Source organism: Rhinatrema bivittatum, chromosome 11 (genome assembly GCF_901001135.1).
Source record: "Rhinatrema bivittatum chromosome 11, aRhiBiv1.1, whole genome shotgun sequence".
NCBI lineage: Eukaryota > Metazoa > Chordata > Amphibia > Gymnophiona > Rhinatrematidae > Rhinatrema > Rhinatrema bivittatum.
The window spans coordinates 100,587,590-100,615,125 of NC_042625.1; the positions used below are offsets into that span (position 1 = coordinate 100,587,590).

Sequence of the window (27,536 nt, forward strand, 5' to 3'; positions counted from 1 at the left end):
AGTGACGTACGGCAGAGCTTGTCCGCCCTAAATTCTGCTTTTAACGCAATAGTAAAATCCTTATGAGAAGGCACCATTATTAGCTTTTCGTGTACTTTGCAAAGTTCAACGAAACTCCTTTTCCAAGGGAAAAATTCTAGAAATTGAAAACTAAAGCAGTAGAGCAATTTCACAATGTACTGAGCACTTTCTGTCTCTGCAAGAGACTCATAAACCGCGCAATTTCCTCCAGAACAATCCGACGTGGAATGACTCCCCCCATCCGGGGAAATGTAGCAACCCGGCCGCTGGAAACCAATCTAACCTGCTAACTCATCCAATGCACGCCTCTTTGACGTCTACAGCCGCTGCTTTCTGTTTTATGATTGGTTGTGATGCTGCCAGTTCTGACTGAAGGACCTCAAACATCACATTGTGATTGGCTCTTACCTCAAAGCCCGGAGATCTAGTATGTGCGTGATTGGTTGCGCTGCAGGTTGGCCTAGTGCTACGGAAGGAAGAAAATGGCGCTGACTCAAGGAACAAAGAAGAAAGTCTGTTATTACTATGACGGTGAGTCAGGGCAGAGCCCACCGGTACTGCAAAGCACGGACCGGGAACCAGCACCCAACCTCTTCCCTTCCCCCTGGGGTACAACATACCTCCGCGCCCAACGCCAGCTCTGGCCTCCTCTCCCATTCCAATGCCATCAGACTTCGGGGCACAGATCCAGCCTCCCTGCACCCCCCACCCCGAGACCCAGACCTAAACCCAAACCCACCCCCCCTCCCTGCACCCCCCCACCCCGAGATCCAGACCTAAACCCAAACCCACCCACCCTCCCTGCACCCCCCACCCTGAGACCCAGACCTAACCCAAACCCACCCCCCCCCCCCTGCACCCCCCACCCCGAGACCCAGACCTAAACCCAAACCCCCCCCCCCCCCCCCGCACCCCCCACCCCGAGATCCAGACCTAAACCCAAACCCACCCACCCTCCCTGCACCCCCCACCCCGAGACCCAGACCTAAACCCAAACCCACCCCCCCTCCCTGCACCCCCCACCCCGAGACCCAGACCTAAACCCAACTCACCCACCCCCCCTCCTTGCACCCCCCACTCCGAGACCCAGACCTAAACCCAAACCCACCCACCCTGCACCCCCCCACCCCGAGACCCAGACCTAAACCCAAACCCACCCCCCCTCCCTGCACCCCCCACCCCGAGATCCAGACCTAAACCCAAACCCACCCACCCCGAGACCCAGACCTAAACCCAAACCCACCCCCCCTCCCTGCACCCCCACCCCGAGATCCAGACCTAAACCCAAACCCCCCCACCCTCCCTGCACCCCCCACCCCGAGACCCAGATCTAAACCCAAACCCACCCCCCCTCCCTGCACCCCCACCCCGAGATCCAGACCTAAAACCCACCCACCCTCCCTGCACCCCCCACCCCGAGACCCAGACCTAAACCCAAACCCACCCACCCTCCCTGCACCCCCCACCCCGAGACCCAGACCTAAACCCAAACCCACCCACCCTCCCTGCACCCCCGACACCGAGACCCAGACCTAAACCCAAACCCACCCACCCCCCTCCTTGCACCCCCCACTCCCCCTCCCTGCACCCCCCACTCCGAGACCCAGACCTAAACCCAAACCCACCCACCCTGCACCCCCCACCCCGAGACCCAGACCTAAACCCAAACCCACCCACCCTCCCTGCACCCCCCACCCCGAGACCCAGACCTAAACCCAAACCCACCCTCCCTGCACCCCCACTCCGAGACCCAGACCTAAACCCAAACCCACCCACCCTGCACCCCCCACTCCGAGACCCAGACCTAAACCCAAACCCACCCTCCCTGCACCCCCCACCCCGAGACCCAGACCTAAACCCAAACCCACCCACCCTCCCTGCACCCCGAAACCGAGACCCAGACCTAAACCCAAACCCCCCCACCCTCCCTGCACCCCCCACTCCGAGACCCAGACCTAAACCCAAACCCACCCACCCTCCCTGCACCCCCCACTCCGAGACCCAGACCTAAACCCAAACCCACCCACCCTCCCTGCACCCCCGACACCGAGACCCAGACCTAAACCCAAACCCACCCACCCTCCCTGCACCACCGAGACCCAGACCTAAACCCACCCACCCTCCCTGCACCCCCGACACCGAGACCCAGACCCAAACCCACCCTCCCTGCACCCCCCACTCCGAGACCCAGACCTAAACCCAAACCCCCCCCACCCCGAGACCCAGACCTAAACCCAAACCCACCCACCCTCCATGCACCCCCCACCCCAAGACCTAAACCCAAACCCATCCTCCCTGCCACCCCCTTACTCTGAGACCCAGACTCATCCTCCCTGCACCCCCCCACCCCAAGACCTACACCCAAACCCACTCTCCCTGCCACCCCCGTACTCCGAGACCCAGACTCATCCTCCCTGCCACCTCCCTACTCATCCTCCCTGCCACCCCCCTACTCCGAGACCCAGGCTCATCCTCCCTGCCCCCCTTACTCTGAGACACAGACTCCTCCTCCCTGCCCCCCCTACTCCCGAGACACAGACTCCTCCTCCCTGCTCCCCCTTACTCTGAGACACAGACTCATCCTCCCTGCCCCCCTTACTCTGAGACACAGACTCCTCCTCCCTGCTCCCCCTACTCCAAGACACAGACTCATCCTCCAGCATTCCTTGCTCTCCCACCCCCGTGAGATTCAGATTCAACCTTTCCCCCCTCCCCCCCAACCCGAGACCCAAACCCAACCTTCAGCTCTTCCTGCCCCTCCCCATCGCAAGACCCAGACCCAAATTGCTCCCCAGATCTAGTTTCCTCCCCCCCAGACCTAGTGACTTTTGTCTTTTCACTCAAAGCTGCTGTTTTTTTTAGGCGATGTTGGAAATTACTATTATGGCCAGGGGCATCCTATGAAGCCTCACCGCATTCGAATGACTCACAATCTCCTGCTCAACTATGGTCTTTATAGAAAAATGGAAATCTACGTAAGTACAAGATCAGATCAGCATTCTGCACTTAGAAGAAAGTGTGACAGTGGTTGTTCTTGAGCATAGTACAATGCTGGGATGGGTGAATCCCACAAATGACAGAGTAAGACCAAGGAAGTGGAAATGAGGTATGGGAGACTTATTTTTACATTTTGCTTTCAGGTGGCTTTTAATTAGACCTAAAGCTTTTTCTGGGGTTTATGGCCTTCTCATATTGATAGTTTGTGGACTTTGTTGCATGATTGTTTACATTTTTAAAGTGATATGTTTACTGTTTAATGTATCTTGTATGATTTATTGTATTTATGATTCTGATTTTCTCTTCTATAATTTTATTTATATTGTTCTCTTGTGATATTTTGTTTGACTTGTACATTTGCTGGAGCAGTGGAAGGGGCGATGAGCACATTGAAATAAACTGGCCTTTGTTCTTCCCTACCTTGTAGCGTCCACACAAGGCAAATGCCGAAGAGATGACCAAGTACCATAGCGATGATTACATCAAGTTTCTGCGATCCATCCGCCCAGATAACATGTCAGAGTACAGCAAGCAGATGCAGAGATGTAAGCTGAGCGTGTTTCCTCCTTCTGAGACTCCCTGTCTTGACAACTTTCCTAGAGCTGCTTGCTTTCTTGGCTGAAGTATGTATGTAAACTCCAAATTCCAGTCTAGCGGTCTCAGGAATGTTTGGCTAATAATAACTGTTGAATATTTCACTGACCTATTGAGATGAAAAATCTCAAAGTATTGGTATTATGATCAGGGGCCTATATATCTGAAGCTGGATACAAAACAAGAGCATTTCCAGATGGTGAGACTTAATTCTTTACTAACTGCTATTGCATGTCATTGTCAGACGCTGTCTGCTTTCCACTGTTTCTTTGCAGTGTGCGTTTTATTCACATTCTCCAAGCACAGGTACAAATATTGTCTTACACAGGATATTCTGCTATCATTACATTAAATACTGACTTAAGATTCGCTTTGAGACGCAGGTACAGTCATTCTTTGCAGTCAGCACATACTGAGTAGCCTCTCTTCTGCTTGTCATGACTTAATAGATTTCTGTACATGACTTGACCAGTGTTAATGTAACTTTTAATTTAAGATTTTTTTTTCCCACCTTTTGTGGTTGGTGGGTTAGAGCAGATCAGTGTGATTAACCCAGTTCACAAGTATTAAATGTAATTTACAGAGAACAGAGTGGGTTGCTGTACAACATGATTAGTTTACATTAAAGATATTTGTATTTACAGACTGTAACCTCTTGTGAAGGCTCATCATATATTACAGTACATTTTCAGCTTGCTGAAGAGCCTTGTTTTTAGTTGGAGCTGAAAACCCAAGTAGTCATGAATGTTTTTGCAAACGGGGAGGGGGTGTGAGTATTTCAGAATTTGGTTGTACACCTTTGAAGCCTCTGCAGCTTGATTTTCTCAGTCTGAGTATTTTTAGGGACTGGGTGGTCAGTTGTTTTGGGCGATCATACATGGATTTTGGGGGGCTGATACCCTCTTTATTTTCTCGGACAGGTAGGGACCAGTGCTTTCCTTTGCCTTGATTATGAGACAGTTTTAAATGTGATAAGAGAAATTGGGAGTCAGTGTAGGGAGATTAAGAGGGGGAGGCATATTCCCATTTTCTATGTGATTGGTCTGGCAGAGACATTTTGGAGAACCTGTAGTTTGGTTGTTGGCCTAGGCAGTTGCAAATAGATGGTGTTACAATAGTCCAACTGTGCAGGTACTAATGATCACATGACTATTTTGTGGTCGGTTGTAGAAATGGGGTAATTGGCACAAAGTACTTTGTTCTGCTAACTGGCGGGGGGAAAGGGGGAGGTATACAATAAGAAAACTCTCACATAGGATTGTGTTTTCAGTATCCGTTTCATTTATTGCAATGTATACGACTGTCATATGACTCCGCTAGGATTTGTTTTGTATTTCCCTGTGGGGATTGATAAAATTTAAATTTAGAAAGAAATGATTTCACTATTGGGAGGAAGCGGAATGTTTTCTTTGTTACTACTGATACTTGGCTTTCCGTGGTCCGAGCAGAGTCAGGGATGACTGTTAAGCTTTTAAGCTGGTGCTGTGGAAGCAGAGAAACATCCTAGCCAGATAATCTCAGATGACCTCCGTTTTGTCCCTGTTTACCTGAACTCCATTGTTAATCATCCAGTTTACTACCTCCAGGAATGCTGCTGTTCCTTCTCAGGTGCTCAGCGTTGACAAGAGGATCTATATGTCGTTAGCGTAAATATAAACTTCACATTTTCTTACAACGGCCAGGAGGGGAACCTTGGGATACACCCCATCTCAGAAGCCAAGATGTGCAGGATACTGTTATTCCAGGTTATTTTGCTGCCTGTTAGGAAGGACTTAAACAAGTTTTTCACATTCCCCAGGAGAACTATTGATAGTTGACCACATGGAATGCAGCAGAAGTTCTGATCCACCTCGATCAATCACTAGCTGCCTGTCATCAATAAGAGAAACTGCTAAGGAATTCTGATTGGGTTGCATCTTGTCAGTCTTTGCAGAGAAATCTCTTGATTGTCTGCTGATCATTAATTGCAAGAGCTTGGTCAATATAGGAGAGTTTAAAATTGGGTGTTAGCTGGGAAGAAATGACATCATCAGGGTGAACAGTCGCAAGAAAGCAAGCTCATAGCTAATCTGTCACCATCCTCACCCGCAATTCTCTAAAATTAAGCACCAGACCACGATCACTTATTGGGGATGTCGGTAAGGAAGAAATTAATCGATATTCGCAAGTTTACATAAAATAAGAAAGCTGGGGAACTGGAGGCCACTGAGGCAAACATGACGCTAGGGGAAGGCCCAGAAGCAAATCTAGGCCATGATTCAGACCTAATAACTCAGATGTTCCCAGCAGCGACGAATTTCGGGGGTGGTTCCGAGATTTGAGAGAGGACATTAAAACTTATAAAACGGAGACAAATGACTTAATTAAATGAGCTGCGTGAAGAAATACCAGATTTAGGATGGAGACTAGATGAAACAGAGATACGCACACGAGGAAGATGTCCGGCGGCTTCGAGAAGAACAAATGGCTGCTGCGTCAGAATCTGAGTGGCTGGCAGAACAATTAGAGGATCTTGAGAATGGCACCCGCAGGTGCAATCGATTCTGTGACATACCAGAATCCGTGGAGTATGCGAACTGCACCGCAGCGATTACCAAACATTCAGGCCGATACAAAAAAAACACGCGGGAGAGCTGGCGAGCGCCCGCTCACCCGGCGCGCACCCAGGCCACTCTCCTGGGCGCGTGATTCAGGAGGGTGGCCTATGCAAATTAGGGCCCGCTGTAAAAGGAGGCACCAGGGACACTAGCGCCTCTTTTTTGACAGGAGCGGCGGCTGTCAGCGAGTTTGACAGCCGACGCTCAATTTTGCCAGCGTCAGTTCTCAAACCCGCTGACAGCCACAGGTTCGGAAAACGGACGCCGGATCGCTATGATGTTAAGTTGGAGGGTGTACAGAAAAGCAGTTTTGACTGCTTTTCTGTACACTTCCCCAGCGTCAGCCGAAATTAACGCCATTACCCCTTACTGTATAAGGTATAATAGCGCGTCAAAAACGTGCATCCAAACCTGGGCTAACAGTGCGCTCCACCGGCGCCTACTGTACTGTATCGGCCTGTGTGCCTGGAACTGTTGCTTATACCAGAGGCCTCCAATGGTGAGGATATACCTACTCCTCAAAATGAGGGCGCACTGAACACTGGGGCCAAAAATCCAGAACAGGCCCCGTGATATAATAGTTTGTTTCCTCTCCTATGTTACCAAAGAAAAAATGTTGATGCAAGCCCGCAAACAAAACCTCTGGCAGTGGGAAGGCAGTGACATTGCCGTGTTTGCGGACATATCCCTGACCACATTAAACAAGAGACAGGAATTGAAAGATGTCACCAGTTTTCTTTGCACTGAAAATATACGGTACAAAAGGCTCTTCCCATTTGGACTCAGTTTTATGTTGCATGGCATTACGCACAAGATAAAAACGACCACGGAAGCGGCCACCATATTAAAAGCCCAGGGCTTTACGACTACCCTACCCCCGACAGCCAAGGCAATGGCAAAGCACGCCATTGATGATCAACCTCGCTGGCAAAGAGTGACAAAAGGGGGCAAGCGGCTGCGAAACGATTCGGCGGGATCGATTTCTTCAGCTAAGAGTAGCCCATGAAAAGGAGAGATGGACTGAGATGAAAGATTTTCCACTAACAGGTTGCATTCTCGCGCTTGTGATATGAAGGGAGAACCTGCAGAGTACTTTGCACGGGACTTGAGGATCAAGCTGGAAGTTGTAAGAAACTTATCCAATGGTGACTGATTGTTAATAGGTATAAATGCCTGGCGAGGGAGGCCGCGGCTGACACTCGCTTATTTCCTCTCTTGGAGTGTCTAGTGAGGAGAGCACACTTCGCTAGCAGGCAAGGATGGGGGTTGGGTAGGTTGGATGGGAGGGGAAATAGTAATCTGGTCTTGGGAGCAGTGGTTATAGAAACATAGAAATGACGGCAGAAGAAGACCAAACAGCCCATCCAGTCTGCCCTGCAAGTTTTGCACTTTTTTTTTTTCTCATACTTATCTGTTACTCTTGGCTCTTAGTAAACTTTTGGTTCTATTTCCCTTCCACCCCCACCATAATATAGAGAGCAGTGTTGGAAGTGCATCTAAGTGAAATCTAGCTTAATTAATTAGGGGTAGTAACCGCCATAATAAGCAATCTACACCCATGCTTATTTGTTTACCCAGACTATGTAATTCAGTCCTTGTTGGTTGTTGTCTGTATATAGATCCACTTTTCTTCATTCCCCCTGCCGTTGAAGCAGAGAGCTATGCTGGATAGGCTTTGAAAGTGAAGTATCAGGCTTATTTGGTTTGGGGTAGTAACCGCCGTAACAAGCAAGCTACTCCCACTTTTTTCTGAATGCAAATCCTTTTTTCCACATTTCCTCTTGCCGTTGAAGCTTAGAGCAATGTTGGAGTCGCATTACCTGAGTATGTTTATTGAATAAGGGTATTATCTCCGGTAGTAGCCGTCCTTCCCACGAGCACCCACTCTTCATTCACGTCCTCTAGACTTTATGGATCCACAGTGTTTATCCCACGCCCCTTTGAAGTCCTTCACAGTTCTGGTCTTCACCACTTCCTCTGAAAGGGCGTTCCAGGCATCCACCACCCTCTCCGTGAAGAAATACTTCCTGACATTGGTTCTGAGTCTTCCTCCCTGGAGCTTCAAATCGTGACCCCTGGTTCTGCTGATTTATTTCCGACTGAAAAGGTTTGTCGTTGTCTTTGGATCATTAAAACCTTTCAAGTATCTGAAAGTCTGTATCATATCACCTCTGCTCCTCCTTTCCTCCAGGGTGTACATATTTAGATTCTTCAATCTCTCCTCATAAGTCATTCGATGAAGACCATCCACCTTTTTGGTTATCATACAGCATGAGAGGGGTGATCAGGACTGTTAATACATACGGGACTCTAGAAGGGGGTACAAGCTATGTGCTATATGAGACACTATGAACACTTGTGAACAAGAATGTCTGACCTAATGAAAATAATATCCATTAATGTTAAAGGGCTCAATACTCCGAAAAAAAAGGTGGCAACTATATAAAGAATTAGACTAGCTGCTCATATTGCCTTCACCTCAAGAAGCAGTATGAGTCACTAATGCATTCAGTGACATATCCCCATAGATTTTTTGCGGCAAGCTCTCGTGCAGCTAAATATACAGGGCTGGGGATATTGATACGAAAAGATGTGGTTTTTGAATTTAAATCAAGCTGTGTAGACCCTGAGGGAAGGTTTATGCTAATCAATATAGTAAGGGGAGGAGCTATATATACGTCTGTCTGTGTTTATGCGCCCAATAACCACCAAGAAAAGGTACTTTGACCAATTGGGACAGGTGTTAGGCGCCATAGTATAATAATGGGTGGGGACTTTAATGTATCACTGAATCCGTCTCAAGATACTTCTACCGGATCGAGTAACACTCCCCGCATAGCTCCTACTGCCTTAAAGCGATTATTAAACCAGGAAAATGTACTTGACATCTGGCGCTCTAGGTTACCCAGATCTCGAAATTATAAGTTTTATTCAGCTGCTCATCAATCATATTCACGCATAAATATGATTATGATACGTAAGGGTTTGGCGAATAACACCAGCCAGGTAGATATAGATCTGATGACGTGGTCTGACCACGCACCTGTCTGGGTTACACTCACCCTGAGTCCTTCAGATAAGGAGGTTAAACGATGCGCTTTTAGAAGATCATGACTTACATAAACAATTAGAAGGGATAATAATTGAATATCTAGTGATGAACACTGATGCGGAAATATCCCCACCTATACGTTGGGCTTGCCTTAAGGCAGTGCTTCAGGGTCATCTGATATCCAGGGCTGCTTATGTAAAGCGTAAAAAACTGGGAGACCACACAAAGATATTACAGCAGATTAAAAATTTGGAACATAACCACAAAACCTCTAGATCAGTCGCTGAGCACAAAAAGCTGGTGGCCTTACGCCAAAATTACACCATCTTGTCTCTGCAGATATCGCACACGCCTTATTAGTTACTCGTTGGAGGTTTTTTGAGGGCGGTAATAAGGCCAGCAAGCTTTTGGCACAGCAACTTCACAAACGTACCCTGCAGAATAATGTCACTAAGATCAAGGATAATAAGGGACATATGTTAACTGATAATCATGATATCAGAACACGATTTACCCAATTTTACAAGGAGCTTTATGCAGCGGATCTGGATACTCAGAACGCAGCTATCGATCAATATCTAGATCAGGTGAATTTAATCTCTTACAGATGGGCAAAAAGAATTTTTAGATAAGGAGATCAGAGGCTGAGGTCGCTAATACCATAAAAGCTCTAAAATTGGGAAAATCACCAGGCCTAGATGGCTACACCCCATATTTCTATAAAAAATTTAGCACTATACTAACGCCTTCGTTAGTGGAAATGTTTAATTCACTGAGAACTCAGATAACTTTAGCTCCGCCCTCTAATATAGTGGGTATTACCATTCTAGCTAAGCCAGGCAGGGACCCAACAGCTTGTGGATCATATCAGCCCATCTCCTTGCTAAACATTGATCTCAAGTTATTAGCCAAAATATTAGCCTCCAGACACTTGTTTTATAGCAGCCCTTATACATGCTGATCAGGCAGGATTTATACCTGGATGTATGGCCGCAGACAGCGTCCGGAAAATAGTGGATAGCATGTGGATAGTGAAAACCCGCAATATCCCAACGCTCTTTCTATCATTGGATGCTGAGAAAGCGTTTGACTTAGTGCACTGGCCCTTCCTATTCCAGGTTCTCCAGAAAATGCAATTCGGTTATTTCCAACAATGAATTCGGCAACTGTACCACTCCCCCAAAGCAAGCATAAAAGTTATTTCCTGGCGTGTAGCAGATGGACTCAGGACCCGTGGGTATAGTGTACTCCTGATAGCAGTTGGAGATGGATCAGATTTCAATCTGACGTCAGCCCCTAGTACATATACCCCTGCAGGAAGTGCAGCTCTTCAGTATTTTCCGTCTCCAGAGCAGTTCGGGACTCTATGCACGCTCGCACAGTATTCTAACCAAAGAAATCCAAAACAAAAAAGAAAACTTACCTTTACAGACGAGCCCCGCTCTCCTGCGGTGATACCTAAGGGTCCCTCCCCCAGTCGAGATTCCTGAGGTGATTTCCGCGATTCCTTAGAGGTTGGACTTGGTCCGGCAGCTGGTTCCCGGCGTGGACCTAGCCCCCGGCAACGGGTGCGGCTGAGAGACAGCGGGTGCAACACCGAGTGCGGCAGTGAAGGTACTTCCCTCTCCCCCCGCAGCTAGAGACCGACCGGGAAACGCCGAGACAAGGTAAGGTAGAAAACTTCCTAAAAGTATCCGGTCTCCGAGGCCCGAATAGCCGCACAGGTCGCCAGCCGGCGTCAGTGTTACGGGGTTGATCAGCCTTTTCTGGGCTAGACCCCAGTCCGATACGAGGGTCCTCCCACATGGAGCCCCTCCAAGGGGGTAACCATATTGCTCGCGTGGTCGCTGTCGCCATTTTCACTTGATCGCTGCTCTGCCCGCCGATTTTGATCCGTGCGCACAGAGGCGAGCCGTGCGCACACCGGCGCGCGCATAAGTGCCATGCGCACAGTGACGCGCACAGCCACACGCTTCACTGTGCCGGGCGCATAAGTAAACCCGTGCGCACAGCGGCGCGTGCATCTTATTGAACGTGCATCTGACCTATACGCACAACTTCGGCGCACCCGGAGCGCATAACTAAGCCTCCCGGCAGACACCTGAACGCACAAACCAGAGTTTTCGGCAGTCTTACACGCACAAACCATGGCACCACCATGGTGCCATGCCCAGCATGCCACATCAGAGCTTTGCAGCACGAAGAGGCCACAGCCCTGTGTCTACAGTGCGAGGAGGCTCTGGGTGACCCAGGCCAAGGTCCTCTCCAGATGGCACTGGGATCTGGCTACCCCCGGTGGAAGCCTCCCTCAAACAGGGCTCCCCGGGGACGCGGCGCCTCCCAATTTAGACCCAGCATCTTTCTCCTGGATAGAATTCTTCAAAGGCCTACAAACCTTTGTCCACATGCAACCGGCGCCCCCAATGACACAGCCACAGCCTGTCCCAGAGGACCCGAACATCCCGGGACCCTCTAAACCCAGAGAAGTGCCCCTCCCGCCTCAAAGCCCCAACTTTGAGGACATGGACACCTCAGACGAGGATCAAGACTCCCTGGAGGAAGGGAAAATCCCTCCAGGAACGGACCCTTACCGAACCATGAGGCGTTTCTTCGCCAAGGACGAACTATCAGACCTCATGGCTCACAGCCTGAAAGAGCTCGCTATCCCAGGCACCAGTGCCACAGGGGAACTGAAGACGAACCCCCTCCTCGAGGAACTCCGTCAGGCCTCCCACCCTTTCCCTTTGCTGCTGGCCGTTCAGCAGCTGATTGACCTGGAATGGGAGGCACCGGAGGCCACGTTCAAGGGGGGACGGACCCTGGCAGCCCTATACCCCCTGGACCACGCCACCAAAGACCTCCTGTCATTCCCCAAAGTGGATGCCATGGTCTGTGCGGTCTCAAAGCGCACTACCATCCCAGTCGAGGGAGGAGCGGCACTCTAGGATGCCCAGGACAGATGTCTCGAATCCATCCTTAAACAGTCATTCGACGTTTCAGGTATGTCACTACAGATCGCAGCCTGCTGTGCCATGGTGACACGCGCCTGCTCATCAAAGACCAGGAACACCACCACACCCATCAAAGCACTAGAACCAGCAGTATCATTCCTCACGGATGCAACCTCCGACCTGGTGCGCACCGCAGCCAGAGGCGTCTCGTCCGTTGTGGCAGCCAGAAGACAACTCTGGCTCAGAAGCTGGTCAGCCGACGCGACGTCCAAGATGAGACTCACGAGATTGCCCTTTAAGGGATCCCTCCTGTTTGGAAGTGAACTGAAGAAGTTAGCCGACAAATGGGGCGAATTCCCAGTACCGCGGCTACCGGAGGACAAGAACAAGAGAAGCCAGCGCCCCTCCCCCCCAAACATCCAAGGGCAGGGGATCACAGCGCTTCAAACCGTACCGAAGTACATATCAAGCAACTCGCCCCGCAGGCAGGGGCCAGTCCTTTCGGTACAAACACAATAAAAGGGGAGCCGGCGCTGGTCCAAGCCCCAGCCACACCCCGCGATGAAGATCAGCCAACCCATCCACAGGAAGAAGCCATAGGGGCAGGCTTGCCCGATTCTACCAAAGATGGGTCGAGAGAACTTCGGACAAGTGGGTCCTAACCATCATTCGAGAAGGATATTACCTGGACTTCCACAATCAGGTTTAATTTACACACCTAGTTTATTATTTTACATTGTTACCGTACTATGATGGCACACGAGTAATTTGTAATCTATACCACCCATATTTCTCTTTATCGTGCCCTTCTGTAAACCGTTGTGATGGTATTTAACTTAACGACGGTATAGAAAATCTTTTAAATAAATAAAATAAACATCCCTCTGGACAAGTTTGTGAAATCTCCCTGCCACGACCCTTTCAAGAAGACAGTAGTGTAATCTACACTGACCAAATTGTTCGACTTAAAGGTCATAACGCCAATGCCCACGCAACAAGAAAATACGGGGTACTATTCCATCTATTTTATCGTTTACCAAGAAAGAGTGTACGTTCCGGCACATCGTGGACCTCAAGTCCATCAACCGCCACCTGAGGATACCTCGCTTCCGCATGGAAATCCTACGCTCGGTCATAAGGGTGATACAGCCGGGAGAATTCCTCTCATCCCTGGATCTGTCAGAAGCCTACCTGCACATCCCGGTCCATCACGAGCATCAGCGTTTTTTATGCTTCGTGATCCTGGACCACCACTACCAGTTCCGGGCACTACCCTTCGGGCTAGCCACAGCACCCCGAACGTTCACCAAAATCATGGTTGTAGTGGCGGCGACATTGAGCAAAGAAGGAATCCTCGTACACCCATATCTGGACGATTGGCTGATCAGGGCAAAATCCCCAGAGGAAAGTTCATCAGGCGACCACCAGAATCAAAACTCGACTGGAGAATCTCGGGTGGGTGATCAACACAAACAAGAGCTGTCTGCAGCCCTCCCAATCTCTGGAATACCTGGGAGTCTGGTTTAACACCAGACAGGACCGGGTCATTCTGACTCCTACAAGGAAAACAAAACTGATGAACCAACTGAGAAACCTGTTATGCAGTCTTCACCCCAAGGTGTGGGACTACCTCCAAGTCCTCGGTCTCATGTCATCCACACTGAAAGTGGTCCCATGGGCAAGAGCTCACATGCGACCCCCTACAGCATTCCCTACTGTCATGATGGAATCCGATGTCCCAGAATTACTCCATTCGCCTCCAGCTCCCAGAGGAAGTTTGAACCCAGCTACAAGAAGACCATCTGAGCAAGGGAGTAAAGCTATCCCCACCGACCTGGATCCTGCTCACCACGAATGCGAGTCTACGAGGGTGGGGAGCCCACTGCCAGGAACTGACCGCCCAGGGGCAATGGGATAAGGAAGAGTCTGGATGGAACATCAACCGACTGGAAGCAAGGGCAGTCAGGCTAGCCTGCCTACGGTTCAGTCACAGACTCCGGGGCAAATCGGTCAGTCATGTCGGACAACGCCACAGCAGTGGCCTACATCAACCACCAGGGAGGAACCAGAAGCCAACAGGTGTCACTGGAAATAGAACCCCTAATGGCGTGGGCGGAATCAAACCTACAAGAGATCTCAGCCGCCACATCACTGGAAAAGACAACGTCACTGTGGATTACCTCAGCAGAGAAAATCTAGACGCAGGGGAATGGAGGCTGTCGAACACAGCCTTCCAGTTGATAGTAAACCGCTGGAGAACACCAGCCTTGGACCTCCTGGCAAGCCGGTCAAACGCCCAAGTTCTCAAATTCTTCAGTCACAGATGGAAACCACAATCCCAAGGGATTGATGCTCTCGTCCAGACCTGGCCACAGGAAATCCTGCTATATGCCTTCCCACCGTGGCCGCTACTGGGCGGAATCATCTGCAGGATACAACATCACAGGGGACCAGTACGTCTAGTGGGCCCAGACTGGCCAAGCAGACATGCGAAGATTACTGACAGGGAGCCCTCTCCCTCTACCTCCTCAAAGGGATCTGCTCCAACAAGGCCCGATCCTCCACGATGACCCAAACTCGATTCTCTCTTACGGTCTGGCCATTGAGAGGAAATGCCTGAAGAAGAGTGGATACTCTGGGGCCGTGATTGACACTCTGCTCCGAGCACGCAAGTTTTCCACATCTCTAACCTACATTTGAATATGGAGAATATTCGAAGCCTGGTGCGAAGACCGCGACATCCGCCCGCAGACAGTCAAAATTCCCACGATTCTGGAATTCCTGCAGAACGGCTTACAGAAGGGGTTGTCTCTCAACTCCATCAATGTGCAGGTGGCCGCGTTGGCCTGCTACAGAGCCAAGGTGGGGGGCGGCAGCCTAGCCTCTCACCCAGACGTCTCCCGCTTCCTGAAAGAAGTCAAACAGATCCGACCACCCCTGAAGTGGCTGGTACCTTTATGGAATCTCAATCTAGTCTTAGACTTCCTAGCAGGAGCCTCCTTCAGACCCACCCGCGGTTTGTCCCTCCGATCACTAACACTGAAGACTGCATTTCTAGTGGTAGTCTGTTTGGCCCATCGTATCTCCGAGCTTCAAGCACTGTCCTGTTGAGAACCGTTCCTCAGGTTCACACTGGGATCCATACAGCTACGCACGGTCCCCTCCTTCCTCTCAAAAGTGGTTTCTCACTTCCATCTAAACCAAACCATCTTGCTGCCATCACCAGATGAGCATAAGGACTCTGAAGAATCTCGCCGCCTTTGCCATCTTAACATCGGCAGACTCCTAGTCCGATACCTGGAAAGGTCGGAATCCGTACGGAAGACGGACCACCTATTCGTCCTTCACAGTGGGAAGAAACAAGGGAAAGTGGCCTCACTGGCAACCATAGACCGCTGGATCAAAGAAGTTATCAAGGCGGCCTACGTAGAGGCAGGCAAGCCTCCACCTCTACAAGTCAAGGCCCATTCCACTAGAGCCCAGGCAGTGTCCTGGGTGCAAACCAAGTGGATGTACCTGCCGAGATCTGTCGGGCGACGACATGGTCCTCCATCCACACCTTCTGTAGGTTCTACCGCCTGGATGTTCAGGCTCAGGAGGACACAGCATTCACAAGGGCAGTACTAAGTGGGCCATGGGCAGCCTCCCACCCAGTTCAGGAGTAGCTTTTGTACATCCCATTGGTCCTGAGTCCATCTGCTACACACTAGGAAATGGAGAAATTACTTACCTGATAATTTCGTTTTCCTTAGTGTAGACAGATGGACTCAGCATCCCACCCTTGGCTGCCGTCACGCATGGTCCTTCAAATGATTCAAGGGTAAGCCATGTTTTCATTTACCTAGGGCATCCACCCTGCCGGGTGTCGACGCTTTCCGGTTGAGTACACTGGCGGTCTTCAGCTATATCCACATCAACCAGACCAAGTTAATCAAGTTGTTCAGTCATACATATATCCACAATTGCTTTTGGAGGAGAATACTGAAGAGCAGAGCTTCCTGCAGGGGTATATGTACCAGGGCTGATGTCAGATTGAAATCTGATCCGTCTCCAACTGCTATCAGGAGCACACTATACCCATTGGTCCTGAGTCCATCTGTCTACACTAAGAAAAATGAAATTATCAGGTAAGTAATTTCTCCAATGGGGGCTACACGGACCTGTTCGAGGCAGGGGTGCCCACTTTCCCCTATTTTATTTGATATCTTTCTCGAACCACTAGCCTCAAAGATCAGGGATAATACCACCATTACAGACATTGAAATTGGTACTTATTCCTCAAAGCTATCCCTGTTTGTGGATGAAGTGCTCCTCACACTTACCAAACCTAAAATATCATTACCCAATACAGTTCAAGAGCTAGAAGCATTTAGCACCGTGGCTGGGAGAAGTCAGAAATTCTTAACATCACAGTCTCCCGTAAGAAGTACAGGCCCTCAAAGCTCATATGTCATTTAAATGGGCTGCCTCCAAAATTAAATATCTAGGGATTTATATAAACGCACAGGAAGACCTCTTCCCAATAAACTATACGCCCCTTCTGCTAAAATTAAGCAAGGACATGGAAGAATGGTACAGGTACAGCATTTTGTGGCTGGGATGCATAGCGACTATAAAAATGAATATACTACTTCGCATTGCATATTTATTTCAGACCCTTCCCATCATTGTCCCAATGAAAACGCTAAACGTCTGGCAAGTTAAGCTGCTGAACTTCATCTGGGGAGGCAAAAGGCCAAGAGTAGCTAGGATAATTCTATATCTACCCAAATTAAGGGGAGGCCGCACAGTTAAGAGGGATTATAGATTGGCATTATAGGGATATACCTAAAGCAGGCCTGGACAGGGAAATGCCGATTGTCCTCCCAAGCAATTGAGGCAATTACCCAAACAGAATCCACCGTGGAGGAATGGGAGAAGTGGAAGCTTACCTTGGTGGGGGCAAGTGATTATTATTATAGCACTTCCCTCTGTGACCCACAAACCCTGCATTCACACAGTGGCAACCCCTGGGGATCACACGATGGGAAGATGTGTGGAATTTAGTTGGTATGGCCAGCTTCGTGGATCTGCAACACAAGTAGGACTTACCTGAACAACAGGCATCTGCGCCATTTTGCAAACCAAATTAAGATTCATGAACAGCTTTGTCAGGGAGGGTCATACTTTGAATCCTTATGCAGATCGGCATGACCCGTCAAGGGTCTAATGTCAGAACTATATAATTTTCTAAACAAAGATCTACCGGCCTATATTAATAGCTGGGAAGAGGATTTAGACAAAGGGTGCACCGCAGAGAAGTGGCTAGCTATCTATGCTAACTTGGCCAAGGGACTCATATATCCTCCCAACTGATCGAAAGCAGTTATAAAGTCCTACTTAGATGGCATTTAGCACCAACGCGTCTGCACACATTTGATACTAAATTTTCCCCAGAATGTTGAAAAAGGTGTTGCACAGCAGGTACCTTTATGCATCTGTGATGGGAATGCCCTCTTACACGCGACTATTGGAGTACGATACAAACTGGATAGAACAGATATGCACAAGCAAATTGAGTTACATCCAGAAAATGTTCTGTTGCATGTACCGGTGGAACATACAGGGAAACATGAACAATCCTTAGTTAGAGCCTTTTGTATAGTGACCAAGAGAGCTCTAGCATTTCATTGGGAAAACCCTGTTGGTGATTTCTTTACCCTATACGCAAAATAAAGTAGATCATCTTTACGTGCAAACCTGCATAAATGGGTACCGAAATTTCAGCGCATCTGGTTGCCCTATGAAATTTGGAAACAGCAATAACAACAATAAATGAGTATTTATTTTATTTATGTATTTGTTTTTATATACCGATGTTCGTTTTTACATATCACAACGGTTTACTGACAACTGAGAGGAGCAGGAAACTAGGGAACGTTTATATCAGTTAAAATAAAAGTTAAACTAAATGTCACTTGTCACAAGGTTTACGATTAGCTGAGTAGTGCGGGGAGCCAGGCGTTCCCTTTTGTCTAATACATCGAACATTTGTTACAGCTTAAAGATAAGAAGTTAAACAAATGGTAAACATATTATTGACCGATGGTTAAACAATCCCTTTTGTAATGGCATGGGGGTGCCTCCAACGCGGGGAGAAGAGACGACATTGCACACACTTCTAGCATAAGGTGGTCATGAACACAGCTCAATTTTTCACCCCTGTATACTGTACCTTTTATTTATTTATATATATGCTGTATGCTGCTTTATCTGATTTCAATGTATATTACGATGCTTAGTCTCCCAGGAAGTTATTGTTATTGGTAAAGAATGAAGATGATACAGGATACTGAAACATTTTTATTACACATCTTGTACTTATGCAATTCTGTTATTGTTTTGTTGGTATTCTGGAACTGCCTATTATGGAAATAATAAAAATTTGAGTTACAAAACAAAATAAAAAATTGGGTGTTAGCTGGCACGCTGTGAGGACTTTTCATGGGCTGAAGATAGCAGCATAGTCAAGAGTGGCTACTGATGGAAGCAGAGACTTTTTCCCCCTGGGATTCTGAGTGCCTGCCTGAAGATCAGGAGACCTTGCAGCTGCTATTGCTTTGTGTTTGGCAGTACAGGTCAAGGCTTTATTCCAGTCTTAGGTCTGGGGTGTGCTGTTTGGTCCAAGTAACATCTGTAATCTTTTGTTTTCAGTTAACGTTGGGGAAGACTGTCCCGTGTTCGATGGTCTGTTTGAGTTTTGTCAGCTTTCCGCCGGCGGCTCAGTGGGTAAGAAAGTGGCAGATGATTGTACAGACTAAGGCTAAAAGTGCGTCGGCTAACTGCATGGGGATAATGGAGGTCAGTGTGCTAAAGAGGTTCCTTTGGGTTTACCCCTACTGGGGCTATGCTGGATCATATGGTATACAGGGTGTTTAATGCAAGCAGACATAGTGCTGACTGTCAGTTGTAAAATCCTCTACTGAACAAGCTTGAGTCTGCAACAAGTTGGGTTGCAGACTCAAGCTTGCTCTTCCCCCCCCCCCCCCCCCAAGCGTTTTTGTGGGGAATTTAACAAATACAGGAATATTGTGCAGTACCTAGGTATGGGAGGGATAATATTGGTTCCCTGTACGTACCAGGATCAGTCCAGACCGCTGGTTATACCTCCCTTCCAGCGTATGGAGTCAGAGAAAAGCTGATAACCCGGTGTGCCACCTGCGATCCTTCAGTATTTCTCTGACTCCAGCAGATGAAGGATGGCATAACCTGCGGTCCTGATCTTTTGCAAAATTCTTTCTTTGATTGATTAACAAGTGAAGGGGGTATCCTAACCTTAGTAGCTTTTGATTAGATCAACTTGCAGTAAGTAGTAGGGAAAAAAAAAAAAGGGAAGACTGAGATGACTTTGTAATAGCAGTCAAGGCTGGGCTCCTGCCCTTCGCCTTAATACCTGGAGAATATTGACAAAGCCTGGTGATTTGGGGGGGGGATTTACCGGTGGGCTGGTCCCTCCCCCCCATACAGTGCCAGAGACGTCTTAATTCCTCTGGTGGGAGCTACAAATTGTATATTAAGCCCAGGGACATCCATTCCCCTGGTTGAGTAGCTCTGAAAAAGAAAAAATAAATACATAAATAAGAGAGGTTCCCTGTACGTACCCGGATCAGTCCAGACCGTGGGTTGAGCCTCCTGTCCAGCAGAAGGAGACAGAAAAACTGAAAGGATATCCTATATCAGGACAGTGCTCACCCTGCGTCCCTTCAGTATTTCTCTGTCTCCCAGCAGATACAGGCAGCTGAACCTGCGCTTCCCCTTCTTCTTATTCTTACCTTCTTTTCCCTGCGGGGATCTTATACTTTTCTTTGTCAGGATCAAGCGAGTATTAGTTCTTGGTTATATTATAAAAATTAACAAACACTTTGAAAGATTTCTCTTAATGTGTCTGGGAGACCGTTCTGTCTCCTCGCTCCGGTGGGGGCCTGGCGGGCTTTGCCCCTTGAAATCTTCAGCCTAGGCCCCTCATTCCCGGTGACCTATTGGGGTGATACTGGTGGTCCAGTCACACCCCCTTGGCTAGCAGTCCACATTTAAAAAGTGCCATTTCTAGGGCTTGGGAAAGGAGAGTTTCTTCTGCACTTGCTGTGCTTTTAAAAAAAAAAAAGGAAGAGAAGATTTTTTAAAACTCAGCCTTTTTAGTTACTGATTTAAGAACTGTGGACAGCTCCAGCAGGGTTCAGTCTCTGCCTCGCTGACCAGCCCGCTCTGCTCAGCTGTTTTTCCCTTCACAGAGATTTTGTTTTCTTTAGCTGATGCCCCGTTCAAATGCGTGTACCACCTGCGGAGAGCCTGCCATACGGCTCTGCTCCGGGTGCCTGCCGGGTGAGGAGGGCCATCCTCGGCACCCTCGACGACTACGACCCTGGGACGAACTGCACGACGCATGGCCAGGCCGTTCCTGACTCGAAAAACCGCGGGAACGGCGGCCATTTTGGGTGCACTTTCTAATGCTGAATCGGGGCTGCAGGAGGAAGCTGAGCCCGATTCTTTAATTTCCCCTCCGGATTTTAGTCCCCCTCATCCCCCGGAGTGGGGGATGAGGGGGCTCCATAATTGGTCGGCTGATGTCTCTTCTAAGTCTCAGCTGGACGCCTTTCCGTTTAGAGAAAAGCTATTATTTGGAGATGATCTGGAACAACTGGTTAAGTCCTTAGGGGACAATAAGGTTTACAAGTTCCCATAGGACAAGCCCTTTTGGTGCGAACCGGGATTGTTTTCAGGGTCAGCGCAGTTTTCGTACAGGTAGGGTCTTGTCTTTTGCCCCTTGGCAGTCGTCGGCAAGGTCTCAGGCTTGGGCTTGTTCCTTTCGTGGTAGACGGCCTCAGCGCGACGGATCCTCCCAAGGATTTTCCTCCAACAAGGCTTCCCAATGAAGGTGCTCTGGCCCATTCCGCCGTTCCCGAGATCGGGGGTCGGTTCTCCCTGTTTCGCAAGGAATGGGTCAAGATTACTTCGGACCAGTGGGTTCTAGATTCATAGAACATGGTTACGCTTTAGATTTTCCTCGCCCGCTTCGGGATCTGTTCCTGGTGTTTCCTTGCGGGTCTCAGGCAAAGCAACAGGTCATATTCCAAACCCTGTCTCAGCTCAAGGCTCTGGGAGCAGTTGTCCCGGTGCCACCTAACGAATGTCGGACAGGCAGGTACTCCATTTATTTCGTAGTCCCCAAGAAGGAGGGCTCCTTCCAGCCGATATTGGACTTAAAAAAGGTCAACAGAGCACTACGGGTCCCTTGTTTTCGAATGGAGACGTTGAGGTCCGTCATTGCAGCCGTCCACAAAGGCGAATTTTTGGCTTCTTTGATCTGACGGAGGCTTACCTTCACATAGGAATCCGAGAGCATCATCGAAGTTTCTGCGGTTCATAGTCTTGGGCGAGCATTACCAGTTTCTTGTACTGCCATTCGGTTTAGTGACAGCTCCCCATGTCTTCACCAAGGAGATGGTGGTGGTGGTGGCAGCGTGTCTGTGGTGGGAGGGGATCTTAGTTCATCCCTATCTGGACGACTGGCTCATTCCGGTGAAATCGGAAGAGCTCTGCAAGGTGGCGGTGCAGTCTGTTTTGCATCGCCTCCATTCGCTCGGATGGGTTGTCAATTTCTCCAAGAGCCAATTGATACCGTCCCAGGTGTTGGAATTTCTGGGAGCATGGTTCAATACGTCTGTGGGCAAGGTTTTTCTGCCTCAGGAGAGGATGGGCAAACTGTCTCAGGTTCGTCTTTTGACCCTTCCGTTGCCCAAGGTTTGGGACTATTTGCAAGTTCTTGGTTCTATGGCGAATACTCTGGAGTTGGTTCCAAGGGCATTTGCTCATATGAGGCCTTTGCAGAGGGCTTTGCTATCCCGTTGGGACCCCAGGTCCGAGGAGTTCCACTAGCCCTTGCCCCTTCTGGATCCAGCCAAGGCAAGTCTAGAATGGTGGTTGATTCCCAATCACTTACAGCAGGGAATGGATCTAGAGCATCCACAGTGGATGATCGTGACAATGGATGCCATCCTTTCCGGTTGGGGGGCAGTCTGTCAGTCATGATCAGCACAAGGTCAATGGACAGCACAGGAGGTCAATGGACAGCACAGGAGTCCAAGTGGTCCATAAATCGGTTGGAGACAAGGGCCGTTTTCTCCCGCTAATCTGGCATCGTTCAGTAAGGATCCTATCCGACAATGTGACAACCATAGCTTACATAAATTGTCAAGGGGGGAACAAAGAGTCAGCCTGTGGCCGCAGAGGCAGACAAGTTCATGGTCTGGGCAGAACGCAATCTGCTCCGGTTGGCGGCATCTCACATAGCCGGAGTGGACAGCAACCAGGCAGATTTTCTCAGTTGGCAAAGGCTAGATCCCGGCGAATGGGAACTGTCCGAGGAGGCGATGTGGCTCTTGACTTGCCGGTGGGGAGTCCCCCGGCTGGATTTGATGACGACTCGGCTGAACGCGAAAGCGGCTCATTTCTTTAGTTGCAGAAGGGAGCATGGGTCGGAAGGGGTGGATGCCCTGGTCCTTCAGTGGCCTCACGACGCGCTCCTCTATGTGTTTCCTCCTTGGCCGTTGGTGGGGAAGGTCTTAAGGCGAATAGAGTCCCACCTGGAGCCGGTTATTCTCATAGCTCCGGAGTGGCCGCTGAGGCCGTGGTTTGCAGACCTGATCAACTTGGTGGTAGACTGTCCCTTGCATCTCGGTCACCTACCGAATTTACTCCGACAGGGTCCAGTATTTTTCGATCAGGTGGCTTGCTTTTGTCTAGCGGCTTGGCTTATGAGAGGAGACAGTTGAGAAAGAAGGGCTATCCGGATGAGGTGATTACCACTCTACTACGCGCATGAAAGATCTCTATTTCTCTCACCTGTGTGAGAGGTGTGGAAGGTTTTCGATTCCTGGTGCAGTGGGTTGAAGGTGTCCCCGTGCCAGGCAGCTATTGTGCACATTCTCACGTTCTTGCAGGAAGGCTTAAAGAAAGGACTGGCATATAGCTCACACCGGGTTCAAGTAGCGGCGTTAAGCTGTTTAAGAGGTAAGGTTGATGGTACATCCATTGCAGGACATCTGGATGTGGCGCGTTTTTTGAAGGGAGCCAAACATTTTACACCCACCGGTACGTGCAGTGTGTCCTACGTGGAGTTTAAATTTGGTTCTCTGTGGGCTCTGCGGTCCTCCCTTTGAGCCTATCAAGCGGGCTAAGTTGAAAGAAAGATTTAACACTCAAGGCAGTGTTCCTCGTGGCTATCTGTTCGGCCAGACAAATGTCTGAGATTCAAGCGTTGTCCTGCAGAGAACCGTTCTTGCGGATCTCAAACTCTGGGGTTTCGCTTCGGATGGTGCCTTCTTTTCTGCGAAGGTTGTATCGGCGTTTCACCTAAATCCGTCAGTTGGGTTACCAGCTTTTCCAGATTTGGATAGGAATTCTCCTCAGGCTCAGGATTTGAGGAGAATGGACGTCCGCAGGATACTTCTGCGGTACTTGGAAGTGACTAATGCTTTTCGTTTATCAGACCATCTTTTTGTCTTATGGAGCGGTCCTAAGAAGGGATGTAAGGCTTCCAAGGCTACTATTGCCCGATGGTTGAAGGACACTATTGCTTCGGCATACATATGTCATGGCCGGCAAGTGCCAGATGGTCTGAAGGCTCATTCGCTCAGATCTCAGGCGGCATCTTGGGCAGAGAGCCAATGTGTTTCGCCGCAGGAGATTTGCAGGGCAGCTACTTGGAAATCTTTGCACACGTTTGCTAAGCATTACCGTTTGGACGTCCGGGCTCCGGATGTTGATTCTTTTGGCAGCAGTGTGCTTCGAGCGGGACTCTCCGGGTCCCACCCCATTTAGTTCAGCTTAGGTACATCCCAGCGGTCTGGACTGATCCTGGTACGTACAGGGAAAAGAAAATTGGTTCTTACCTGCTAATTTTTGTTCCTGTAGTACCTAGGATCAGTCCAGACGCCCGCCCAGGGGTATAGTGTTCAGGAGAGTCTGCTCAGTTGGTTTTATTTTTTCTCTCTGCAGTTTTTAGACGAATCTGAAGATTTTCAAGCGAGCTTATCCATGGAAGCATTTCAATCTGTACTATTGTCCTGTAATTGGTTTTCACAGGTTATTGTTCAGTGGAGTTCTCTTGATCCAGTCATTGGTTGTTTAAATTTACTTCATTCTGCTTTGATATTGATTATACTGAAGGATCGCAGGTGGCACACCGAGTTATCTAGGGGTGCTTTTCAGCTTTTCTCTGTCTCCATCTGCTGGAAGGGAGGCATAACCAGCGGTCTGGACTGATCCATGGTACTACAGGAACAAAAATTAGCAGGTAAGAACCAATTTTCCTATATGGGTTTGTGATACAGCTACAGGGACTGGAGCAATCTTATTGGATGAGAGTTATGTGGTAAGGTAAGCAGGGATGAAGAGCTCTTATTGAATATGGGGCAATATGATACAGCGCCCAGGACCAGGAGGGATGTAGTACGGTACAGGGGATATGGTACCACCGCTCAGGGACGGGAGGCGCTTATTAGATACAGGGAATGTGATACATCATCTAGGAGCAGGAGGAATATGGGGGGATGTGGTACAGTGTTGAGCTGGTTAAGTTACTGTTGCGTGGCAGATAGGTGTGGTCCTCATGTAGACTGTGGTATCCGTGTTTTTTTGTGAGTGGGTGATGGAATTTCATGCTCGGATTCCTTTTCCTTTCCAGCCAGTGCCGTTAAATTGAACAAGCAGCAGACAGATATAGCCGTGAACTGGGCTGGAGGCCTTCATCATGCCAAGAAGTCCGAAGCTTCCGGCTTTTGCTATGTTAATGATATAGTCTTGGCCATTCTGGAATTGCTAAAGTATGTATCGTCTCACTTTTTCCCACATGCTGTTTCAGTTGCCCCTCAGTCTCGAGAGAAGGCACAGTGCCTGGGTAATGAACTGCTTTCTGTGTCTCAGGTACCACCAGAGAGTGCTGTATATAGACATCGATATTCATCATGGTGATGGTGTGGAGGAAGCTTTCTACACCACTGACCGTGTCATGACGGTGTCCTTCCATAAGTATGGGGAATACTTTCCTGGAACTGGAGATCTGCGGGTGAGAGACTGCTGTGCTGACTGCTGTTAGAATCCTGCATGTGTTCTTTGAGCCTGCCACTCCCTGACTCCTGGTCTCTGTGTGTAGGACATTGGTGCTGGAAAGGGCAAATACTATGCTGTAAACTATCCTCTTCGGGATGGAATTGATGATGAATCCTACGAAGCCATCTTTAAGCCGGTAGGTGCTGTCTTCTTGCCTGAGTAGTGATGGACACTGACTCCGCTGGGTCATGGTGGCTGCCATGTCTCTCCACCCCCCCCTCCCCCCCGCTCCATTTTCAGCGAGTTACCTGCTTTCATTCTGCAGGTGATGACAAAGGTGATGGAGATGTACCAGCCTAGTGCAGTGGTCCTACAGTGTGGAGCCGATTCTCTCTCTGGGGACAGGCTCGGATGTTTCAACCTAACCATCAAAGGTAGAGATGGATAAGACTGCTGAGAGTGTGTGTGTGACCCAACTTAAGACCACCTCCCTCCTCAGCCACGGGCTCCTGCTCCTCCTCCTTCCTGTGTGATATAGTTTCTGTCCATTATATCATGTGCCCCACCCCACACAGGTCATGCCAAGTGTGTGGAGTTCATCAAGACGTTTAACCTGCCATTATTAATGCTGGGAGGGGGTGGCTACACCATCCGCAATGTGGCTCGTTGCTGGACCTTTGAGACCTCCGTGGCTCTGGACGCAGAGATTCCAAATGGTAAGAGCACGTTTACTTCATTCACCGTATTACAGAAGGTATCACGGCTTCGGACAACTTGGCTTATCTAACTGTCCCCCCACCAAATAATCTTACTCCAGTACCAAACAGGACTCGCTCACAGATTCTCCAAGGGTAGACCATTCCTGGAGTCTCATTTATCGAAACAAAAGGCTCCCATATCTTACAACATTTAGAGAGCAGGCAGCATGCTTTCCGCTGTGATCCAAAGAAATCATCCACTTAAACCAACATGCGTGAATTCACTCCTGAAATGGAGGGACATGAGCAGTTTCAGCTGCTGGAGTTTCTTTAGCAGCACCAGCAGAAAGATAAAGGCAGAACTTTGGGGAGTAGCTGCAGGCGTCTGCATGGGATGGAGGGGGGAGGGGGGATCTCTGCAGAGGGTGTATAACAGGGGCCGCTCGATGCCAAGACTGTGACATGTAACTTCATCATCTCTCCCTAGAGCTGCCATACAATGATTACTTTGAATACTTTGGCCCAGATTTTAAACTTCACATCAGTCCATCGAACATGACCAACCAGAACACCAACGAGTATCTGGAGAAGATTAAGTGAGTGTGTGGCCGTGTCTGGAGTTGTTGCCAGGAGAGGGTGGGGTAGCAGGGAACTGGATTTTCATGGGGATTAGCTGCCTTGGTTGCTACCAAAATGCGGCACAGACGTTCCAGCTGTTGCTGTGGGAATTGGAGGGGCCAACACTCTCTTGTGATGAGCTCCTTTTTTTGGCGACCAGGTGTGCTGCAGAATTCACCAATTGGAGGGAATCCACTGAGACCATGATATGAATACTTAGGAGGTGCATTGTGATCACTGGTTCATTTCACATAAGCCACCTTTTATTAAATACAATATTCAGGATAAATAGTACAGAAAAGTCAAGCAGGACAATTTTGAACTAACCAGTTGCTGCAAGTAATAAGAGGTAGGATAAATGCAGAAGTCCTAGCGTGTAGCAGATGGACTCAGGACCAATGGGTATAGTGTGCTCTCGATAGCAGTTGGAGACGGGTCAGATTTCAATCTGACGTCAGCCCTAGTACATAGACCCCTGCAGGAAGTGCAGCTCTTCAGTATTTTCCGTCTCCATAGCAGTTAGGGACTCTATGCACACTCGCACAGTGTTAGAGTAATTTTACAAAGAAAAACCCAAAACAAGAAGAAATCTTACCTCTACAGATGAGCCCCGCTCTCCTGCGGTGACACTCATTGGGTCCCTCCCCCAGTTGAGAATTCCCAAGGTGATTTCTGCGATCCCTCAGAGGTAAGCCTCGGTCCGGCGGCCGATCCGCAGCGGGGACCTAGCCCCCGACATCGGGTGAGGCTGAGAGGCAGCGGGTGCAACCTAGAGTGCGGTAGTGAAGGTATTTTCCCTCTCCCCTCGCCGCTGGAGACTGCCCAGCATGAGACCGGGAAGCGCCAAGACAAGGTAAGGTAGAAATCTATTTAAAAGTCTCCGGTCTCCGAAACTCGAGGAGTTGCACAGGTCGCCAGC

At 49.1% G+C, this 27,536-nt stretch overlaps 1 protein-coding gene across 1 annotated transcript in view; it reads left to right on the forward strand.

The window, feature by feature from the left end:
- Positions 1–403: 403 nt before the first annotated feature.
- HDAC1 (histone deacetylase 1) overlaps positions 404–27,536 on the forward strand; it is a 49,257-nt gene continuing 22,124 nt past the window's right edge. Inside the window, exons 1-10 of the mRNA XM_029619842.1 lie at positions 404–552; positions 2,884–2,996; positions 3,446–3,563; positions 18,906–18,980; positions 24,937–25,075; positions 25,176–25,317; positions 25,405–25,497; positions 25,627–25,735; positions 25,877–26,017; positions 26,487–26,595. Coding sequence (XP_029475702.1) covers positions 504–552; positions 2,884–2,996; positions 3,446–3,563; positions 18,906–18,980; positions 24,937–25,075; positions 25,176–25,317; positions 25,405–25,497; positions 25,627–25,735; positions 25,877–26,017; positions 26,487–26,595 — 1,088 coding nt within the window. The 5' untranslated portion in view covers positions 404–503. The remainder of the gene's footprint in view (positions 553–2,883; positions 2,997–3,445; positions 3,564–18,905; positions 18,981–24,936; positions 25,076–25,175; positions 25,318–25,404; positions 25,498–25,626; positions 25,736–25,876; positions 26,018–26,486; positions 26,596–27,536) is intronic.